This window comes from Microtus oregoni, unplaced genomic scaffold, assembly GCF_018167655.1.
Source record: "Microtus oregoni isolate MIOR12 unplaced genomic scaffold, Mior012 000031F_ref0000149, whole genome shotgun sequence".
NCBI lineage: Eukaryota > Metazoa > Chordata > Mammalia > Rodentia > Cricetidae > Microtus > Microtus oregoni.
In genome coordinates, this window is record NW_024543090.1 from 11,016,114 (window position 1) to 11,038,164 (window position 22,051).

General features: G+C 36.8%; 1 protein-coding gene across 2 annotated transcripts in view; it reads right to left on the reverse strand.

The window, feature by feature from the left end:
- Positions 1 to 22,051, reverse strand: part of Ano3 (anoctamin 3) — a 228,023-nt gene that overhangs the window by 82,528 nt on the left and 123,444 nt on the right. For both annotated transcript variants that reach the window (XM_041679064.1, XM_041679065.1), the window contains 6 exons: positions 20,846 to 20,946; positions 18,324 to 18,368; positions 11,616 to 11,747; positions 7,188 to 7,294; positions 5,164 to 5,219; positions 1,850 to 1,971 (listed from right to left, as the gene is read on the reverse strand). In XM_041679064.1, coding sequence (XP_041534998.1) covers positions 1,850 to 1,971; positions 5,164 to 5,219; positions 7,188 to 7,294; positions 11,616 to 11,747; positions 18,324 to 18,368; positions 20,846 to 20,946 — 563 coding nt within the window. The remainder of the gene's footprint in view (positions 1 to 1,849; positions 1,972 to 5,163; positions 5,220 to 7,187; positions 7,295 to 11,615; positions 11,748 to 18,323; positions 18,369 to 20,845; positions 20,947 to 22,051) is intronic.

Below are 22,051 nucleotides of genomic sequence, written 5' to 3' on the forward strand. Positions count from 1 at the left end.
TGTGTATATCCAAGTGCTTGCACCACTTACTAGTGTGAGACTCACAAAGTTCGTCTCTATGGACCCTTATCCACTCTCTTTGTTAAAACTTCTGGCTTCCAGACAAGCTTGTTGGTTACAAGATACATCTGGTAGATGACTTTCTTTCTCGTAGATCATGGTTTGTCTCCAACTGCTTTCTTCCTCGGGCCACAGCTTGTATCTGGTACCTCCTTCCATGATTAGTCATCAGGTGGTTCTCATAAGTCCTTCCTTATCTTGCGTCTTTAAGGTAAGATTTAATAATTGTTTCTAGGTTGTACTAGTCCTTGGACATGTCATTATGTGTTGGCTTTCATGATTACATTTCCCACTTCTGTATATACTTTTTTATTGATTTCCCATCAAGCACCCCTTAGGTGGTCTGCTTCCTACTGACACACTGACTGATGCAGTTATGAGCTATTCTTCATATTCTACAAATAGATAAAAATATCAACATATATAGCCCAATAGTATAAATGTGCTTTTTCTTTTATCCTATAGATATTCATCTTTAGCTAGAGAATCAAGATAGTATTAACATGTATTTGATGCTTTTTATATGAGCAATATTTTCTGCACTAAAATAAATTATGTAAAACACAAATATAAATATTTCAAAGGCTGGGATGCCTTGGTGAGTGCTAATTCCTGCACTTGGGAAGCAGAAGGAGGTGAATCTCTGTGAATTCGATGCCAGCCTGGTCTACAGAGCCAGCTTCAGGACAGCAAGTGCTGTTACAAAAAAAAAAAAAAACAAAAAAAAACAAAAAAAACATTGTCTTGAAAAACTAACCAACTAAACAATACAAAAATAGGGGCTAGAGAGATGGTTTAATGGTTAAGAGCATTGGCTGCCCTTCCAGAGGTCCTGAGTTCAATTCTCAGCAACCAAATGGTGGCTAACAACCATCTATAATGAGATCTGGTGCCTTTTTCTGGCAGAAAAAAAAGGTAAAAAATATTCCAAAAATAAAACTAAATCCTGTCATAGTAATGTATTCCTTTTATCTCAGCATAAACAAGAAAATCTCTGTCAGTTCCAAGCTAACCTTGCTTATACAGTAAGTTTCAGGGCAGACAGGCATGCATAGTAAGAGACTGGCCCAATATATATATATATATATATATATATATATATATATATATATATATATGATAGATGATAGATAGACAGACAGACAGATAGATGATAGATAGATAGAGTTAAGATCAACTAATCACTAGAAGGTACTCACTAGAAGAAAGAGATTTTTTTTTGGAAGAAAACTGTAGCCAACCCTGCATATTAGCACATTTTACATCTACAAATTCAACTATCTGTAGATCAAAGTAATGTGGAGTATGCCACTTGAGAGGAGTTTCTGATAAACTACGACATACACACAGTTGATTTGTTGGTTGTTTTCTTATCTGCCCTCATATTTGTTGAGTGCTTCTTTGTTTTGATTTTTTAAATATATAGTTGATTGTTCTGGCTGCATTGTAAAATGCTTGTCATGAAGTTGGGCAAGGAGATACTGGAAGACTTGGAGGCATGAAGAACAAACAAACAACACCGGATCATTTTCCTTCCCCTGGTATTCACCAGTACCTGGAAATTTGGGTGTGTAATACATAAGATGCATATGACTTAAAGACTCTTTTATTAGCTGTCATATCCACTCTATAATCAATTTTCTGCATTGTTTCTTTCATTGAAAACTCATGTAGTGGTTTCTTTTCAGCAGAGAGTTCCTGAACTGAAATAGCTTTCATAAGTACTCAAGGCTAGGAATATGGCAAAAGAACAGTTTGTTATTATTATAAAGCAGTCCGTCGACAGTACCTGATTAAGTCCAGAGGTTGATGCTTGTACCACATTCCCCAGCGTGCCCAGCGCTCATACAACAGATGCCTGTTATTCTGAGGTCCATGGGTTTTGATGGGCAGGTTGCTCTTATAGGCTCCCTGAGAAAGATACAATAATATAAATTGGAGTCCATTATCTTACTGAAGTTTTAACTGAATAAGAACTAGTGTATCCATAACAAGGTAATTTATCAATGTGTAAAATAATTAGAAATTATATACTCATGCCCACCACTGGAATGGTAAATACCATTATCATTGGAAATATGATTGTTTTATGAAAATAATGTATTAAATATTTTTTCTAATAATTTGGGCCCATTTTACTTAAGTAAATGAGACTTTATATATCACTGTTTGGAGCTCAGGATCTTATAGTTAAAAATGTCAAAATTATTGCAATCTTTAGTTGAGAAATTAAATACTGCTCTACTTGAAAAAGTGAGCTAGATACAGAAAAGTTCTTTTTATTTATAGATGCTAAGAGATAAATATTTGCTTAAAACAGCATTAGACCTTTAGATCTATATGTTTAGATCCTAGGATCCTGAAAATTTACTTTTGATATTTCAAATGTAAGTATTTAAAATGGCATTTTCATTCAAATGGGCTTCAAATGGTTGAGGGATGAGATTCTTTATGAATCTTGGTGACACCTTGAGCTCATGTTTGCCAGTGTCTTACAGCTACAAAGAGATAACATATGTTATGCCATCTCTGATTCTTTAATAAAATAGACAAAATAGTTAGGGAAAAGGATAATATACATTCAAAATGCAAGCTAGTTTAGGTGTCCCTCCTAAATTAGCCCAAGCATTTAAATCCTAATCATTGGAAGCTAAAGAGAAAACTGAAATCAATCTTGATTTCAAGTGCAGGACATCCATTTGGAATAGTGTTTGCTCTTTAAATTAATGAGATTGTTGCCTTTCTGATACTGAAAGCGTGAATAACAAAATTGCCACTCTTTTGCAGTCAGTGCTAATAATCCTAATTCACAGCATTTATCCAGTTTTAGTGGTCAGACCACATACCTTTCTAGATGCTAAAATTCAGGGTACCTAGTATACTTCTGTGCAACCTACACTTAACACCAACATTGCTCTATTTCGACAGTGACAAGCTGTGGGCTGCAAGGGAGAACTGGGTTAGGAGATGACTCTAGCCTACTCATGCATGTGTGAGCCTTTCTGAAGGCTTGAACACTGCCAGTAATTGACCCTCCTTCATGATTCATCCTTGAAAGAATTCTATATTTGACTCATGTTTTAGACAAAATTTTCTCGTCCTTGTGCACCTCTGGGCTATTGATTTTTATCTTTCCTGCCCATTCTCACTGAAAGGGTTTGTCATACTCCTCTAACTATTGTCAATTTATAAGAAAAAAAACCTCTTAACAAGGAATCGAAAATATATGATTGAACATAATATCCATCATTAATTAAAAAAGACATACATTTTAGAATGTCCTTCTCAGTCTATAAATTAATACTATTAACTTTATCTTCTTTGTAAATTTTGTTGTTCTCTCATGAGTAAATAGTAATTCAAATCAATAGACAATTTCTGATTCCATTTCATTGTTTCTCAATTATCTTTTGCATATTTACAGTTAGACAGTGGTACTTTCTATTCCCTATACATATTTGTGCCATATATTTATATTTCAAATAATTTATATAAAGACATTAAAAAGACTGTCATCAAAAACCCAGCTATGACAGCTGCCAAATTTCCCATGAGAAACTCAAGTGAGATGTCAATGCATTAGCTAATTATGCAGAGAAAATTACCATGCCCAAGAGAATAAACCAAACCTCTTTTTATTACATGACTCCCTTAGCTGTGCTTCTCTGCTCACTTTTGTTTACCACTTTCTATGAGGTATTTGAAATAGTGTTTAAGTTTTTTTAGCTATGTTCCTTTATGTCTAAAGAGATAATAATGTTTACTTCCTTCTGTGCAGTCACAATCATGGTAAAAACAAGTACTGTCTCAGAACATGAAATATATTAAAAAAATCTGCTCATGGTTATTTACCCCAATTTTATTAAATGGGCATTACATGAAGATCGTTAACTTTTGGGTTCCTATACTTATAATTGCCGTTGACATTTTACCTTTGTGTAACTGAGTTATCTATGATCATAATGGAATTGATGTTACTGTCAGTAACATAGGGTTCCTTCAAGAGATAGATATTCCACATTATACTTTTGACTCATTGACAAATACAATATTTCCAATTCTTTTTATCTACTAGTAGTTATATAGTGTTGCAAATTCCTCATATGCATTAACTTTTGAACTCATTTTATTAACTTTGTAAATCAAGGAAGAATGGTTTTGAAAGTACAGAAGTAAAACTTCTAATTTACTTTAAGATGTGACACATTTTTTTTTTAAATCAAGAGCGTGTATAACAGTGACCAAGGAGGAGTTCAACAGCTGCCACTTTAGTTGTTAAGGGCCATCTACAGCTTTATAGTTAAAATTTGTAGCAAAGTAATAATCTGGCTGGAAATGAGGTAGGCATTGCATGGAGGCTTTGATTGTGTTCTTATTTTTGACTTCCAGGTACTCTAAAATAGTAAATACAAGGCAGAAACCTGCCTTATTTGGAAAGAGCATGCATTTCAAGCAGGATGAAGCATAGTGTATTGTGTTGGTTGAAATGGTAGCTAGAATGCTGTACTGCTCTAGTGGAAACTGGAGTTCCTCCCAAAGAACAAATTATAGACATGTTTGGAGTTGATGGGACACTGTGACGCTAAGAGTTGATAAGAGTCTCAGTGGACTCTTTTAGGTGTGGGTACCCATATCTAAAAGAATAAAATTGCTCAGGCACTGTGATGTTTTCAATGAGGAATGTCTCTATTGGTCTCAGGTATGTGGAAACCTGGCCCTCAGCTGGTGGAACTGTTTGGGGAGGTTTAGAAGGTGTTGCCAGGAGATGAAGTAAGCACTGTGGTTGGGGTTTGGGAGGTTATGATCTCATCCTAGTTCCTATCTCTGCTTGGATCTTTTCCTTTTGCCTGTATGTTTTTATTGAGCTATATATTTTTGCTTGGTTCTTATTGTTCAATAAGTGAGCTCTCAACATGCTGCTCCAGCCACCATTCCTGCTGCTTGCTGCCAGACTCTAACACTCCAGAAATCAAAGCCCAAGTAAACTTTTTCTTTCGTAAGTTACTTGTCATGGTGTTTTCAGAGCAATGAAAAGTAACTAATACTGTCACAGAGAATGAAAATACTTTATTTTATTTAATGGAAAATATCTTTCATAAATACCTCATGTGGGGGGAATGCTGCTATGTATGAGCCATTATTTATAAGCTTACGGATACCTAGAAAGAAAATGAAGTTCTTAGTTAATTTCAATGACGGCTTTCTCTGAAAGCATATATAAACACACATGGAACACAGAATTATTTTAAGACAGAGTAATTCAAATCACTTTCATATCCAGGTCAACTCTAGGGACAACAATCTTAGGAAAGAGGTTGGTAATGAGCCTAGGAGTGTCTTTGTCACATTATTTTCAAGACACTAGCACAAGGTTTCATTTTGCCATATCTCAACATGATGTGAGGTGCATTGCTATTCCCACTTCTTGAGATCACATGAACCAAGAAAATCATTTTTTAACCCCTTTCTGAATACAACAAAGTTTAGTCAAAGAAGAATTTTCTATCCCCGACATTTAGCAATAAGGTTTTTGCATGGAGAAACGTTAGTTTATGCTAAATCAAAAGGACATAAAATGCCACCCTCAGATTTGTTATCTCAGTGAATGTATTGTAAGACTTCCTTTTGAGAATGAGCAGTGAGAAAAACTTTCTGAACGGGAATTTTAGTTACAGTGTTACTTATTAACATGCATGAAGAAAAAAAATTGTATACCTGAAATGTGGAACCCTCTTTCATGGTGTAAATACAATTACATAAGGTGCTCAGTAAGAAATTGTAATTTAATGAGTATACATCTTAGACTGTTGCACAGGAATTTGCAGCATCATTTTTATGTGATGCATAATGACTTGAGAAAATAGTTGTTTTAAAAGCACAAAATACGTATGTTATTTATTTTATATCTTCTATGTTTAGCATATTTTCCACAAAATATATACCTTTATACTCATTTAAAATAACATTTAAACCTGTAAGTACAATTTCCCATCACACAGGAAAGTTTTCAGCTCATATTCGGGGTATTTTAATTTTCCTTTCTTTAGAAATATTCTTATTGTTTTGGGTAATGTTTTAGTGTCTAAGGTAACTGTTTTAGTTGCTCAGTCATGAATGAATTAAATTGTTAGAAAAAAGCATGAAAGGTTATCTTTTTATCTAGTGTTGTTCTCCATTCTAGTATAATCAGAAAAGAATGGTGATAGATTACATGGGTTGTCAATTTGTAATTTCAGAGAATTTAGAATATTTGGCTAACATTGATTTCTTCACTGCTGCAATTAAGTCTCACCATTAAAAGGTCCAATTCTATGTTAGCTTTGTTTTGTTTTCAATTCTGTGTAAGACTCTCAATTTATTTTGTTCTACTTGCAAACCTCTCAGTTTTCTTTTGTATTATATATGTACTAAACTGTCAACCCCATCAAATCACACAAAATTTCAAAATTTAACCAAACGAAAGTAAGTGCTCATTCCAGAAATATTTTCATTAGGTTATTTACATAGTCTTCTAGACTTTCATTTATTTTTACCTCTATGTACTAACAAATTAGAATCACACTAGACTAATAGTTTTGTAATCTTCTTTTTTTTGTTTAAAGAATCATAAAGAAATTTCACTCTCAATTTGATCTAGGAATTAATATTAATCTCTTAGAATAAAATCTATGTCATAAACTGTTCAACATATAACACATAAGAAATAAAATTATATGCTTATATATTTACACATAGAAGCTCTAGTAATTAAATTGATAAAGAGAAAATAGATAATTTTTAGTAGGCACAAATACCTAAAATTGTGGACATAGCATATTTGGTACTTCTAATTTTTTATTACAATGCTGTGTTGAACCATTTCTACCAAATTTTCATTAAAAATCTATTAGTTTAGGATAAATTTTGTTCTTATGTATTTGTATAGTTCACATTTTGATACATCTGCCAAATGCCCTCAAAAATAAATATTTTTTAAAACAACTCAAAGTATCCATAAAAGTTGTGTCTACTGTGTTAAGCAATTCACAATTAGTGAGTGAAGGTAAAATATTTTATTTGTTATGGAACTCTACATTTGTATATAACATTTTATATTTTAATCTGTGTCTATAAAATGATGTTCTTACCCACTTTTGATATCCCATTTTCATATTTGGTGCGCTCCAGCATGTGGTAAACTATCCTGCTTCGGGTAGCATTGCTGAAGAAGGTGTCCTTATTGTTTATTATAAAGCTGTTGAGATGAAGGGATTGGTTTTAATATTCAGAACTGATCACAAAATCTAGTCACAATTGTAAGCTCCTGGGTTGTTGTGGGATTCCCCTCTGTATGTTGTAAATACCACTGGTTAATAAAGAAACTTTTTTAGGTCTGCTCAGGGCAGAATAGAGATAGGCAGGAAAAACTAAACTGAATGTTAGGAGAAAAGAAGGTGGAGTCAGTAGAAGCCATGTAGATGCTTTTGGGAACAGACATGCCAGAACCTTGCCAGTAAGCACAGTCACATGGGAATACACAGAGTAATAGAAATGGGTAAATTAAGATGTAAGAGTTAGTCAATAAGAAGATAGAACAAATGGACCAAACAGTGATTTAATTAATACAGTTTCTGTGTGGTTATTTTGGCAGCTGAGCAGGTAGGAATAAGCAAGCAGCCTCAGATAAGAAATTGGCACCCAATGTGGGGCAATTAAATCCACTTAAAACCTAAGAGGGCTTAGAAAAGAATTCTAGACACTAAAAAACAAGGTTTGGCAGCCTTTTTTTTCCCAGTATGTTCTGCTTGCTGGTGGTATGGTGCAGCTCTTTTAAGAGAGGCTTTTCTGATTCAGCAGTAGCAAAGAAAAAAAAAAAAACCTGTGTGGTTTCCAAATGGTGGTTTCCTGGGCTGTTCTGGCAGCACAAAGTCCAGCTGTTTTAGGAGGGTGAGCACTTGAATGGGGTTTGTGGGCAGTGTACTGCCAGTTTCTTGGTGGCAGCAGTGGGTATAAATCCACATAGGGTCTGAGAAAGCTAGAAAAAAAGTTCCAATGGTACAGAAGAACTTTGGGTGACTGTCCAGGCAGCAAGATGTTTCTATCAATTCTAGAGTTTTGAAAGTTGCTTACAATGTACATCCTGTTTACTTAGGTAATATTATATCCTTCTGGAGTCTTTGATGGAGTTGAAGAATATAGTTATAGTTTTCCTTAGTTATGGTGAAAGATAAAGTAGATATCAATATTTTAACCATAATTTTTGCTTGATAACTGTTTTGTTATATGTAATTTTCTATGTTAAGAGGAGGTGATGTGGGATTCCCCTCTGTGTATTGTAAATACCATTGGTTAATAAAGAAACTGTCTTAGACCTGCACAGGGCAGAATAGAGGTAAGAAGGGAAAACTAAATTGAATGCTGGGAGAAAAAAGGCAGAGTCAGGAGAAGCCATGTGGTTGCCACTGGCAACAGGCATGCTGAAACCTTACTGGTAAACCACATCCATGTGGTGATGCATAGATTAACAGAAATGAGTTAAATTAAGACATAAGGGTTAGCCAATAAGAAACTAGAGCACATGGACCAAATGGTGGTTTAATTAATACAGTTTCTGTGTGGTTATTTCGTGGCTGAGCAGGTAGGAACAAACAAGTGGCCTCATACAACACTGGGTTACCAACCATCTGTCTCTATAATTAAAGACAATGAGTAGAAAATATTCTAGGATAAGAAAGAAGTCCTCCTCTTTGACAAAAATAGACTGACAGATAAAAAGCAATACTTAAACGAAATGCAGAGAATGATCAAAAATTCATTTTAGCATCTTCTTTCAGTTTGTAAAGAGGTCTTGGTATTCTCAAATGTCTTGTTTATCATAGAGTAAAAAGAAATTCACCATTTGCTGGGTGGGGTTTGTATCAACTCAAACAATGTTTATCCAAATAGATTTAATTAAAAATTGAGATTATTTCCCATGCAATACTTGCCATTCTATCTTAATCAGTTTTCAGAGTTTAGTGATGTCCCCTAATTCTTTTTTTCTGTTCCCTTGATACCCTATAATGTCCTTCTCTGGAAACAGTAGCAAGGGACCTTGTGAGTGTGGATGTTATGGGAAGCAAAGGGGGATTTCACAATGAGAGAATGGATCTGTGTAAATGTTTAATTTAGAATGGACTGAAAGTTTCCAAGTAGTGGAATGAACTGGATCTTACTGGATTGGTGACACTCTCTGCTTCTATGCACTTTATCTCTGTGAATGATGAACCATTTTTTTTGTAGGAAATTTCATCTGTGGTATTAGTTATTCTATCTGTTGCATCCTCCTCACCCTCCATATTCAAGGAGTTACCAAGCTAAGTAACTTTCCTGTTGAACCATTGTCTCCATGTTGCTGCAACCCTGTTCATGTGTGTCAGTGCTCCTAGCCTAGTTTGCCTTCTTGATGGGTTTTACCCAGCCTTGGGTACTTCAGTCTGCACAGCTGACCATATTATTACATGCTGAGTTCCTCAGTATTAAATATTATGTGTATCCAGATACATTAAATTCAGAGTCTTGGTTATTATAGGAGGCAGAAAGAATAACCACCAATCTTTTTTCATCACAAGACTTAAGCCTACCAGAGAAAGTGATTCTAAGGGAGATAAGTTCAGTTTTGGAAGAGATTGTATTATGGACAAATGAAGCAGGTGGTATAATCGAGTTAATAAATAAATTCCAGCTGGTTTCTGGGAAAAATATAATAGTATAATGATGTAGTGAGTGACCGGGGGAAGAGACAGCAGCAAGAATTTTCTGATATGATTTTCCTTAGATAATGATACTTAATGCAGGCACACAGGAGAGAAGAAAAACACCCTGCAAAACGCAGGGGCAGGGTAGGTCAGCAGAAGAGAAAAGTGGTAAAGATCCAGCTGGAGCTTTAATAGAGCAGCTGAGTCATGGACCCATGGCCTGTGTAGCTGCACTGTGTAATGGCTGGATGCTGAAGGAGTGGGAGCGTGGTACACTGGGATGAAAGCAGGGTGGCCTACACTGAAAACAATCACAAACTAAACTGTACAGAGTATCAATGGGATACTATTAGGGAGGTATACGACAGATGTTTTTAATTAGTGTTCTTTAAAGACAGCTGGTTCCTTGAGTTTTCAAAGTATGTCAAGTACATTTTGTTTCATCTTGTTTGGTGCAACCACAGATCTGTAAGATCCTGTGATAGTACAATAAAAAGCTGATGAAGGTACCGGGATTTTGAGTTTTCTAGACAGGGAGTTCATGCTCTGTCTTGCCTTCCTTTCTCCAGACCTGGATTAATAAAGGATTGCTTTATATGGACCTCCATGATTAAATCATAAAGTGAGTAGAATATTCTGAGGAGAAGAAACTCTGATTTTTGGCTATGGTATAGACTGATCTAGAATTTTATCAACTACCACATCCCAGGAAAAGGTTTATCCAGACATCCAAAATAGCGTCTGTGGACTCCCAAGCCTTTGTATTATACGGAATTATATATTTTACTACAATATATTGTAAATATTATATATTTCTCTATCTCTTTTTACCTTTTTTTGATTCACAATTATCTTCTTGTCTATAGCATTTGTCTTGGAGTGCCGTGAAGATAGATGGCAGAACATGTGCCTTAATGAACCTTGTAATTCAATTCATGAACTGTAAAAACTTAATAAGTCATAGTAGATAAAAGCATAGACAAATAAACAGATATGTAGGAAGGCAAGGGGGAGGAAAAAGGCTTGGCAGAGAGTGAGAGTGAAAGAGAATGAAAAGAAAGAGACCTGTAGCCTTCTCTAAATAAATTACCGTATTTTAATCAGATTAAATAAAACCACTTAAATACTAAAAGTATATTTAAGTAAAATTACAATTTCAATAATGCATTAATTAGTGTTAGTGTTAGCAGTAGTCCTATTATTGTTGCCATAATTATTTTAGATGAATTATTTTCTCCAATGATAACTTTTAAAAGATTTATTGAATATGTATGTGTGCTTTTTTTGCATGTATTTATCTATACCACACATGTGCCTGATGCCTGAAAGAGTCAGAGATGTCGTTGTATCCTTTGTAACTGGAGCTACAGGAAATCCTGAGCTCCCATGTACATGTTGTGGATTCGTGTACCTGGGGCCGCAGACAGTTGTAAGCTCCCACGTGTGTGCTGTGGATCCTCTGTAACTGGAGTTACAGTTGTGTGCCTCTACATTTGTGCTGGATACTCCCCCGTGAGAATATCATGTGATTTGAATGGGTAAGCCATCTCTGCCACCAACAAAGTTATTACTTCAAAAGAATATCTAGGTTACCAGTCTATAGAACGATATTTAATTATTACTTGACTATCTCTGAATCATGAAATTAATAAATTAATATATAATCAAATGTTCATGTAGTGCTGTACCTAAGTTAAATATAAACTCTAATACAATGATACATTCTCGACCCAGTTGGTGACCAGTGGGAATGTCGTCAGTTATTTTTCTTCAATAAACAAGCTCGAGGTAATGGGAAGTACAGAGCCAGGACATAACAGGAAAGAGATGAGCACTCACTGGTGAATCCGGGCTCTGCTGAAAGGGCCAGTGTAGCAGTCCGACTCCTCCAACTCTGGAAATGCTGACTTGTCAAGAACCATTGGGTTTTGGGACATCCACTTTTTGATTCTTTTGAAATAATTTTGCACCCTGGAACCAAGTCAAATCCCAGAACTAGATAAGGTTGCATTCCAGAGCTATATTAGTTTCCTGTGACAGTTTTCTTAAGCATTAGAGAAAAAAATATTCCAGATCCCTCTCTCTCCCTGTCTCTCATAATATGCACATGTGCATGCATACATACACACACAGATACATACACAAGCACCACATACAAACACACACCACACATAAACACACCACACACACATATATGCTCATGCATACACACATGTACACACACATACACACATACACCTATACCACACACTCGTATACACTATCCACACACATACACCATATACACACCTGCTTCTGTTTTCTTATAGAAATAATAAAACAAGTCTTATAGAAAATAATAAAACAAGCCCAGCATTTATTTAAACTCTTTTCAGAGAAATAATATCCCTGTAGAAAATATCTTAAATTACCTTGCATAAAGATGACCACAGGAAGGAACATTTTAAAAGGCAGCACAATATCTTTCTAAAAGCTGTATGTATGAGTGAGTATGTAAGTATAGATTGCTCCCTGGTTCTTTAAAAAAAGTGTGAAAATTTCCATGTAAATGAATAGTGTGTATGTATGCTTTTGGAATAATGGCCATCATTTTCCTTCACAGAATGAGAAATAAAGCAAAACAAAAGACTGACCTTCAGCATTGATTCTGAAAATTTAAATTCTGTTACTATAACAACAGCTGTTTTCATTTAAAACAGTGTTTCCACAGTGATTATAGTGTGCTGCTGCAATAGAGAAGTCAAAATTGCAGGACAGATTATCTCCAGACACAAACACAATGTACCTTAACATGGCTTTTGTCAGGTTCTTGAAGTTTAGAAAAAAAATTAAGATAACAAAGGGCAGGCAGTCAATACTGTGTCTTAAGATATGGTGAAATTACCATGGGAAATTTTAAACAAGAATTAAATCCTGTTGAAAAGCTTTGGATGTAAAAATCTTGATCATTTCTTACCAACTAGGATCATCAATGGGATACTGATCAATTCAGGTTTTGAGGAGCTACAACACTTATTTTAAATCTAAATTAACAATCAGTTTTGAGGAGTTCATTTTGTTTATTTTCATAAACAAGACCCCTGAATTAATAGATTTTTTTCTGAGGCCAATGCAAAGACATGTAGAAGACATTATAGTACAAATCAACTTTTCTAGTCTTTTTAAATGCAGCATATTGGATGGATGAGGAGAGCTGAATTTGCCAGTTTCTGAAATTAGACAAAACAGTTCCATGCTTGAGCTGATGTTTTCAGTTCTAAAGAAAGGAAGTGATTCCATTTGTCCTACATCCAGCAAAGGGTCAGAACAAACCAAAGGGGTAATGCCAAGGACATTCGGGTAATGTTGGTGAACTGCAGCTCCTAATGGCCTATGATCTCTCTCTGAATAAAAACAACCTGGAAATAAATGAACATCAAAATTTATAAGAGAACATTAAGATCATCTTCTACTGATAACTGAAAATAAATGCTATTATCAACTTAGGTCTTTATACACATTTTCTGAGAAGGAAAAATGATCTCAGATGGTGAAATATCATCAGTCCTGGATTTGAAACCAGATTCTAAGCCTAGTGAATTTATTTCCTTGAGCCTCACTTAGTTGTTTTTTTTTTCATTATTAAGTGAAATGACATCTTGAGAACAACATGGACACAAGAAACCTGCAGGGTGTGCTCTAACGGTCACGATAATAAGGTGAGAAATGAATGTTGTGTTACTATTTATGTTGCTGTTTGCAAAAATATCCAGACATGTCTATCATCTTGGACATCTTAAATGTTGAATTTTCTGATAAAACATGAAGATCACTCTAATACAGTTTCAGTGTCTTTTATTAAAATCTGGAGGCAGGGTAAGATAATTCCATGTAAACTAAAAATATAGATCAAAGGGCTCAGAGAATCTGACTAAAATACAAACTGTCAACCATCTGGGAAAGCTCTGGGTAGGACTGCGGGTGGGGATGCTAAGAGTTATTTTCCCTCATCTGCAACACTGGCTAATTTCTGTTCTATTTTCCTTGCAGGCTATTTTGATGATGTCTTTAATATTTGAACATAAAAGTGCTTTGTAAATAAAAATTAAATTGCTGCACCAAAAGGGCTTTAGTTATTTCCTCTAAAGGTGCCTAGAGATATGATGATCTTCAGAAGCTAGATAATTGCCTGGGCATTATTTATCCCTTAATGTTTTCCAGCCTTGGTTAACCACACACAAACGTCTTTTCTATTGCAAGAAAAGAAAAGCACTAATAAAAATAAATGTGTGCATTTGATTTAAATTTTATATTTTGTAGAGTTTTACTGACTGTAAATTTTGTACTTGAAAGTCTGTAAGATATGACCATTTATGCCTACCTTTCACATAAATAGAATTTATTTTTCCTCTAAAATAAATTGAAAGAAAATATATAATCAATCTTTTTCTCAAGTGAATATGAAAATAAACATAAACAAGCGACAGAAAAATTTTATTTTCTCTCAATGCCTTTACTGTTTGATGCCTATCCTATACCACTCAATTCCATGAAACGAAGAAACAAAGAAAACTGTTTGCAACAAATTAAATTTGAGGGACAGTTTTAAAAATATTTCCAATACCTAAATTCAAATTTTAAGAATTAAAACAGAAAATAGTCAATATAAAATATCATACAACAACATGGTACAGTGTTCATTTTTTAGTTACTTGAAAGGTTGAGCATCACAGATATAAGATCATTTTAGAATTGTTAAAATATGTCTCAAAATTTGTCCATTTAGAAATTTATATACTAATGTGTATGATTCCCTTGAAATTGAAGTTAACTTTAAATCTAAGCTATATTTTTATGTAAAATACTTTTTATAGATTTTAATATTCAAAATTTTATTCTTTAGCAAGACTCTGAAAAATGTCATTCAAGAATAAATATATTAAAAAGACACTTGAAAAATTAGTTCTGTAACAGCTAAAAGGGACCCAAAGAAAACATTTTATTTAAAATAGACATTATGTTTAAAAAATATTCTCATTACAATTTATAAAGTTTGAAAGTGTTAGATTCATCAAGTCTTTCCTAAAATGATATTACACTTCATTTTTTTTCCTGTGTATTATTCTGACTAGTCTCTAGTGTTACTCAGTTACACTGCTCTGCTGATGTTGCAATGGTTTGTTTTCATCAACTGATACCTTTGCAGTGGACAGGAAAACAGCTATCAATATGAAGGTTTTGTTATTGGGCATTTCTTAAGTGGAAATTCCTTTCTTCAGTTTAAATAGGTGTCCAAGAGAAGTATAGCCAATAGAGCTACTGCTAATCTAGGGGGACTATGGTGCTATCAGGAGCCATGGTGTTGTTCAGGCCCATGTTGGGACATGCTGTAGAGGGCCATGTCTGGGTCTGCGGCCCCACGGTAGTCAGAGTCTGAGTTGACGTGTGTGGCTCCACTAGCAGCAGAGGGCCACGTGGTTACCTGGGGTCTGATCAGCAGCCTGGGACCATTTTGGTGCCAAAGGTCTTGCTGCAATTGGGTTCACACAGACCTAAGTGGCACATATTGCTGTCCAATACAGCGAGGGGACAAGTCTGGATATGTCACCCTTCTGTAGCCAAGGTCTGTGTTGTTATCTGTGATCCTTGTTTCCTCATGGGCCATGCAGATTTCCACGGTCTGGGATGCTACCTCATGCCATGTTGGTATCCACAGGCTATGCTTCCACTGTGGCCATGTCAATCTGGGTGGTCTTCACCACAGCCTGGGGTCGTGGTGGTATCCAGATCCAGGCTACTGCAGAGGGCCATGTCTGGATCTGTGGTCCTGCTGCATCTAAGGTCTGTGTTAAAGTTCATGACCTATGTTACTACCAAAGACCAGGTGAATGCCTGGGTTCTGGGCCCCAACCTGTGGTCTTTTTGGAGTCTGAGGACCATGCTTCAGTCTGGGCATTACAGATCTGAGTGGCCTGTGCTCTGGCGTGGCACCATGGTGTCTTCCAGGCCACTGTCAAGGCCTGTGTCTGGGTGAGTGGTTCTAATGCAGCCAGGGTCTATGTTGAAGTGGTCCATGGCCCATGTCGCCACAGAGGGTTGTGTGAGTGCCTGGGCTCAGGTTAGCCACCTAAGTATATGTTGGTGGCTGAGGGCCATGCTGTAGCTAGGAACATGCAGAATTGAGTGGCCTGTGTTGCTTTGTGATGCTCTGGTGACCTCCGGGCCAGAGCTGCAGCACCAGGGCCATGTCTGGGTTCATGGCCCAACTGTAGTCAGGGTCTATGTTGATGTCTGAGGTTCCTGTTGGTATTGAAGACCACGTGGATGCCCGAGATCTGGGGCAAAGTTAGTGTCTGTGGGCCGTGCAGCTGCTGGGCTGTGCAAATCCAAGTCACCTGCATTGACACCTGAAGCAATGACATCCAGACCCGGGCTGCTGCCAAGCACCATGTCTGGATCCATAGTCCTACCAAAGCTGGGGTCTGTTGAACTACAAGACCCATGTTCCACTAAAGGTTACATGGAATTCCAGGGTTGGGGCCACAACTGGTGGCCTTGTTGGAGTCCAAGTTTGATTTGAATAACCTGTGCTTCCACCCAGTTAGGATGTTGTCCAGATGCAAGCTGCTCCCAATGGTGATGTCTGTGTCCATGATCCTATTGCAGCTGGGGTCTGTGCTGATGGGTGTGACCCTGTTACCACAAGGGGGGGTCATAGGAATGACGAGTAATAAAATCAGATGTCCATGATCTGGTCCTGCTCTTCACTGGCCTTGGGAAAGCTGGCCTTGACCCTTGTTAGACACAACAACAGGAGAGCTGGCCCTGACTCTCAAGTGAAAACTGGAGCCCCACACTCAGGAGAGATGGCCTCACCATTCACCATGGACAAGAGAGAACTGACCCTGCCACCATTCACCATGGACAAGAAAGAACGGACCCTGCCACCATTCACCATGGACAAGAGAGAACTGACCCTACCACCATTCACCATGGACAAGAGGGAACTGACCCTGTCACCATTCACCATGGACAAGAGAGAACGGACCCTGCCACCATTCACCATGGACAAGAGGGAACTGACCCTGTCACCATTCACCATGGACAAGAGAGAACGGACCCTGCCACCATTCACCATGGACAAGAGGGAACGGACCCTGCCACCATTCACCATTGACAAGAAAGAACTGACCCTGCCACCATTCACCATGGACAAGAGGGAACTGACCCTGCCAACATTCACCATGGACAAGAGAGAACTGACCCTGCCACCATTCACCATGGACAAGAGGGAACTGACCCTGTCACCATTCACAATGGACAAGAGAGAACTGACCCTGCCACCACTCACCATGGACAAGAGAGAACGGACCCTGCCACCATTCACCGTGGACAAGAGGGAACTGACCCTGTCACCACTCACCATGGACAAGAGAGAACGGACCCTGCCACCATTCACCATGCACAAGAGGGAACTGACCCTGTCACCATTCACCATGGACAAGAGAGAACGGACCCTGCCACCATTCACCATGGACAAGAGGGAACGGACCCTGTCACCATTCACCATGGACAAGAAAGAACGGACCCTGCCACCATTCACCATGGACAAGAGGGAACGGACCCTGCCACCATTCACCATGGACAAGAGGGAACTGACCCTGCCACCATTCACCATGGACAAGAGAGAACTGACCCTGCCACCATTCACCATGGACAAGAGGGAACTGACCCTTCCACCATTCACCATGGACAAGAGAGAATGGACCCTGCCACCATTCACAATGGACAAGAGAGAACTGACCCTGAAGGCATGGGCTTAGGGGAGCTAGATCCTTCTCTTACCTGAGAGGGGTGGCTCCAGTATCTTGGACTGATCAACTTAACTACCCCCCAAGCCCACAGACAGATCTGGGGTTGGCCCAGCTTTACATCTACCCCATCTAGGACCTGCTGGAGCTCGTGAAAGGTCTGGTGCTGTGAAATGCTACCGAAGGGGTTCCAGCACTTGGGACAACCATGATATATCTGAGAGGGGATTTGGTGAGGATTCATTGATTATAGTGCACCAGAAACCAGAGGCCTTAAACCAGACTAATGTCTCCTTGCAATGAATATTTGCAAATAAAGCTGCTCGGACAAAAGGGTGAACTGTGTCACACAGAGACTCCCAATGACACTTGTATTAATGAAGAAGTATTGGAGTGGTGGAAAAAATGGAGGATTGAATGTTTTTTTTGTTTTGTTTTGGTTGCTCTTTTCTTTTTTTTTTTCTGTTTGCTTGTTTTGTTTTGGATTGGGTTTTTAAAATTTTTTCTTTTAAGAAGAATGCTGCAGATGTGAAGGGAGAATACTGAGGGACTGGGAGGTGAGGGGAATTACAATGCATGATGTGAAATTGCCAAGAATTCAATAAAGACATTATGTTAAATTAAAAAAATACTCTTTCAAGAAATCAACATAATTTTCTTCCTAACATTTATAATTGGAGACGTGGATAATCTAATGTGTTCTTTTTGTTTTTATAAATGATAAACTGGTAATAAAAATTATAAATAATTCACTAACCTGCTCATTGATTTGTTCTTCTGATCAGTGTAGTAACATTTTTTTCTAAAAAAAAGTAAAATCATCTTTAAAAAAATGCAGTTAAACCAGAAAGTGACAGTATTCAACAGCAATGTTAAGTGTTTCGACACATCATTTTTATATACTTAGAAAATTAAGGCATTTAACATTAAATCATTAAAATATAATGTGAAGGCTAATAAATATATGTGCCTTTAATTTCAGAATAATAATAATAATGATAATTTAACAAAAATATATAAGAAATATAACAAAGTATAACAAAACACGTTACAATGCATAGATTACTTTCAATACATTGTTTTTAATTATTTGAAACTCTGTCTTCTGTAACTCAGTACTTATTAACTGAATTATAGCTTTACATGCTATATAAAGTCATCAATCCAATCATCTTTTTTTAAACACATATGCAATTGTCCTAATTTGATTGTCTATTGTTGTGAAAAAACACTGAGGAAATAGGAACATGGGAAGAGAAGGTTCGTTTAATCTTAAAGTTCCTTGTAATATTTCATCACTGAGGAAAAATGGGGCAAGAACACCAGGCAGAAAACCACAGGTAGGAATTAAAGTAGAAGCCAAGGGAGCACAAACAAAAGCATGTGGGAGAAATAAACTTTGCCTTTTGCCTGCTTGCCTTCACCTCCCCAGTGTTAAGTTCATCTGTGCTGTTAATACTGCTGCTCCTGTTGCCATCCTCCACAGACATCAGAACCCAGCTTCTGCAGGCTACCAATGTGGAGTGAATACAAGTAGTTCTCCAGGAATCTTCCAGGCTTAAAGCACCAGCTTGGGACTGCTGAGGTCCCGTGTCTTGTGGATTGACCGTCTGCCAGGTCTTCAATGTGTGACAGTCATTGTTGGACTGCCTAGACTGTATCATGGAAGCCAATCTAGTAAATATCCTTTATATGTTTTCAGCAGCTAGGTTTGTTTTTTTCTAAAGTGAAACATACACCATAGTCTTTGGAAATATTTAAAATGTTCTTGCCATATTCCAACACTAAATTCAGATATAATATTTCAAGACTTGCTTCATCTAACTAAATTTGCATTTCAAATATCTTCCTTCATTTTTTCAAGCATAGACAAAAGTTTAAAAGGCATGCATATATTAGTAATGATTGGAAATTTGCAGGCTATTGTTTCTCCTTTTAATTTTTAAATAGATTTACACTTATTTATTTATAGCTGTGTGTGCAAGCCTGTAGGTGCTAGGTAGCACCCATATGGCGGTCAGAAAGAAGGCCTTTTTCCCACCATGTGACTACTAGAGGTCAAAATCAGATCCAGTGCCCTTATCTGCTGAGGCATCTTGATGATCCAAATTGTAGCTTTTCTTTGTGGAGTGTTAATGTCTCACAAGTAAATATTTTCATGGATAGTTTAGAATGAATAATTCATTCAAAATAAAAATATTTTTCTTAAAAAGGCTATGTGCGTTTGCTAATTAATATGCCAATGGTGATTTTATGCGTAGTCTGTCTATATTCTAAAAAGTTCCATTATACTTATAATGTAAAGTACTGTGTGGATATACAAAGTTATAAAAATGGCATATTATTTGAATCTAACTTTCAGACATCCTTATGCACATTTAAAATCATTTCTAGATAACTTAAATTCCTAACGGAAATTTTATGTAAATTATGTTTAACTGTTTGTTTCTGCATAATAGCTGAGGCTGCATCTTTTGAGACTTGAGATGTTTCAGATGCCTGAAGACACCTGCATCAGCATCTCTTTCTTTATCTTGAAGGATCTTGAGCTTTGATATAAGCCTCTCCAATATGTTACAGGAAATTGTCATGATATTTTTTAATTGAGCTCAGTGTTCACTTTCGCTTACTAGGGTAATTTACTTACAATCTCTTTTTTTCCTGAACCTTTCTTTTACTTCTTGTTAGCATCTAATGGTATCTGTTTAACTGCACATTTATGGAAACAATCTTATTGTCAACTGAGTTAACACTCAGTGTATAGAGTGTGCACCATAAAAGCTACAGTGTGACATAATGAGGACCTGGTATATTCTACATCAAATAGGAGATGCTCAAGCTAGGCCAACATATTTATTTCTTTGCCCAATAGAAGGACTGAAAATCCTTGAAAGAAGGTGATCTATTCTTATCACTTACTGATTGATATTGAGGCCAGTGCTCAGAAACTGTCCTGGATGACCTGGTCTGAAAAACAATCTCTGTTAACCATATCAGAGTTATATTACACTCACATGAAATAAGAATGAGGGTTGATCTTGGGAATTACTTCAAGTTGAAATCTGAAAATAATTATGTTACCTTATCTCTAGGCAAGTCTATCTTGAAATGATATTATATGTCCAGCAATTTAGGAAAACACTGTCTAATATAGTTTAAAATTTAAAAGAGAAATAATTATTTTCTGAATAAAGGACCACATTTACTGCTGTTAGGTGTTACAAAAGACAGAGTCATCCTAGTAATAATGAGAGAAAATGAAATAACAAATAAAAGTACCTGAAGGGCACCCTGATGTTCAACCTCTCTGCATACTTGCACAGTGTGTCCCAAGGAATATGAATTTTAATAAACATGATATCGGGGTTTGCAACAGCTGGCTGGAAAGGAATTAGCAGAGAGGCACCATCATATACAATCAGAACTGCTGACATTCTACCATAATTTTTTTTCTCAAAGAAAGAAGCATTTCTGTTTGTTGTTATGCAAGGATCATTCTTATTTATATAAAAGGAAATTATATTGTCAAAAATTCTTGATAAAAAATCTTTAAATATTCAATGCCATTAAGAAATGTAAATGTAGATATCCCATAAACTTCCTAAATACGAAAGTGTCTGTGATGTGGGAGTGTCATATCAATCTGTTGATTTCATTGGTTAAGCAATAAAGAAACTGCTTGGCCCTCATAGGTTAAAACATAGGTGGGAGGAGTAAACAGAACGGAAGGCTGGGAGAAAGAAGCTGAGTCAGGGAGTCGACATGATTCTCCCACTCCAGGCAGATGCAGGTTAAGATCATTCCTGGTAAGCCAGCTCGTGAGCTACATGGATATTAGAAATGGGCTAGTCCAGGTGTGAGAGTTAGCCGAGAAAAGGCTAGATGTAATGGGCCAAGCAGTGTTTAAAAGAATACAGTTTCCGTGTAACTATTTCGGGGCATAAGCTAGAGCTAGCCATGTGGGCGGCTGGGTGCCGGGGACGCAGCCCCGCTGCTCATATTACAACATGTCTGTAAGTTGTTTGTAGGAAAATGCCTTCAAGTGAGATTCAAAGTTGGTTTGAAAGCTGATGGACATCCATAAAAAAAGTTCTTAATCACAAACTAGTCTTTTGATAACACAGAGTCAGAATTCCCACACAGAACGCGATAGCTCGGCTAGAAGGAAACACGTGACCCATGAATAGGCATTGCACTTATCTCTGCCTGCATAAAAGAACTTTGTTTTCACTTCTCCTCATCAAATCAACAATAAACTTCTCTCTTCACACCCCTCTATATATTCTCCCAGTCTCGGCCACTTGAAAGGATAAATTTGAAGTCTTCTTGATGGCAGATCCTCAAAGTCTTCCCTTTCCCAAAAATGTGACGCCACAGTTGCTTACCAAGTACAAGGACTAGTGGGTCCTTGCTCAGTTACTGTGTATAGGAAATAGATATCGCTACCCATTTATTAATTTTCTTATATTAAACATTATTAAAAAT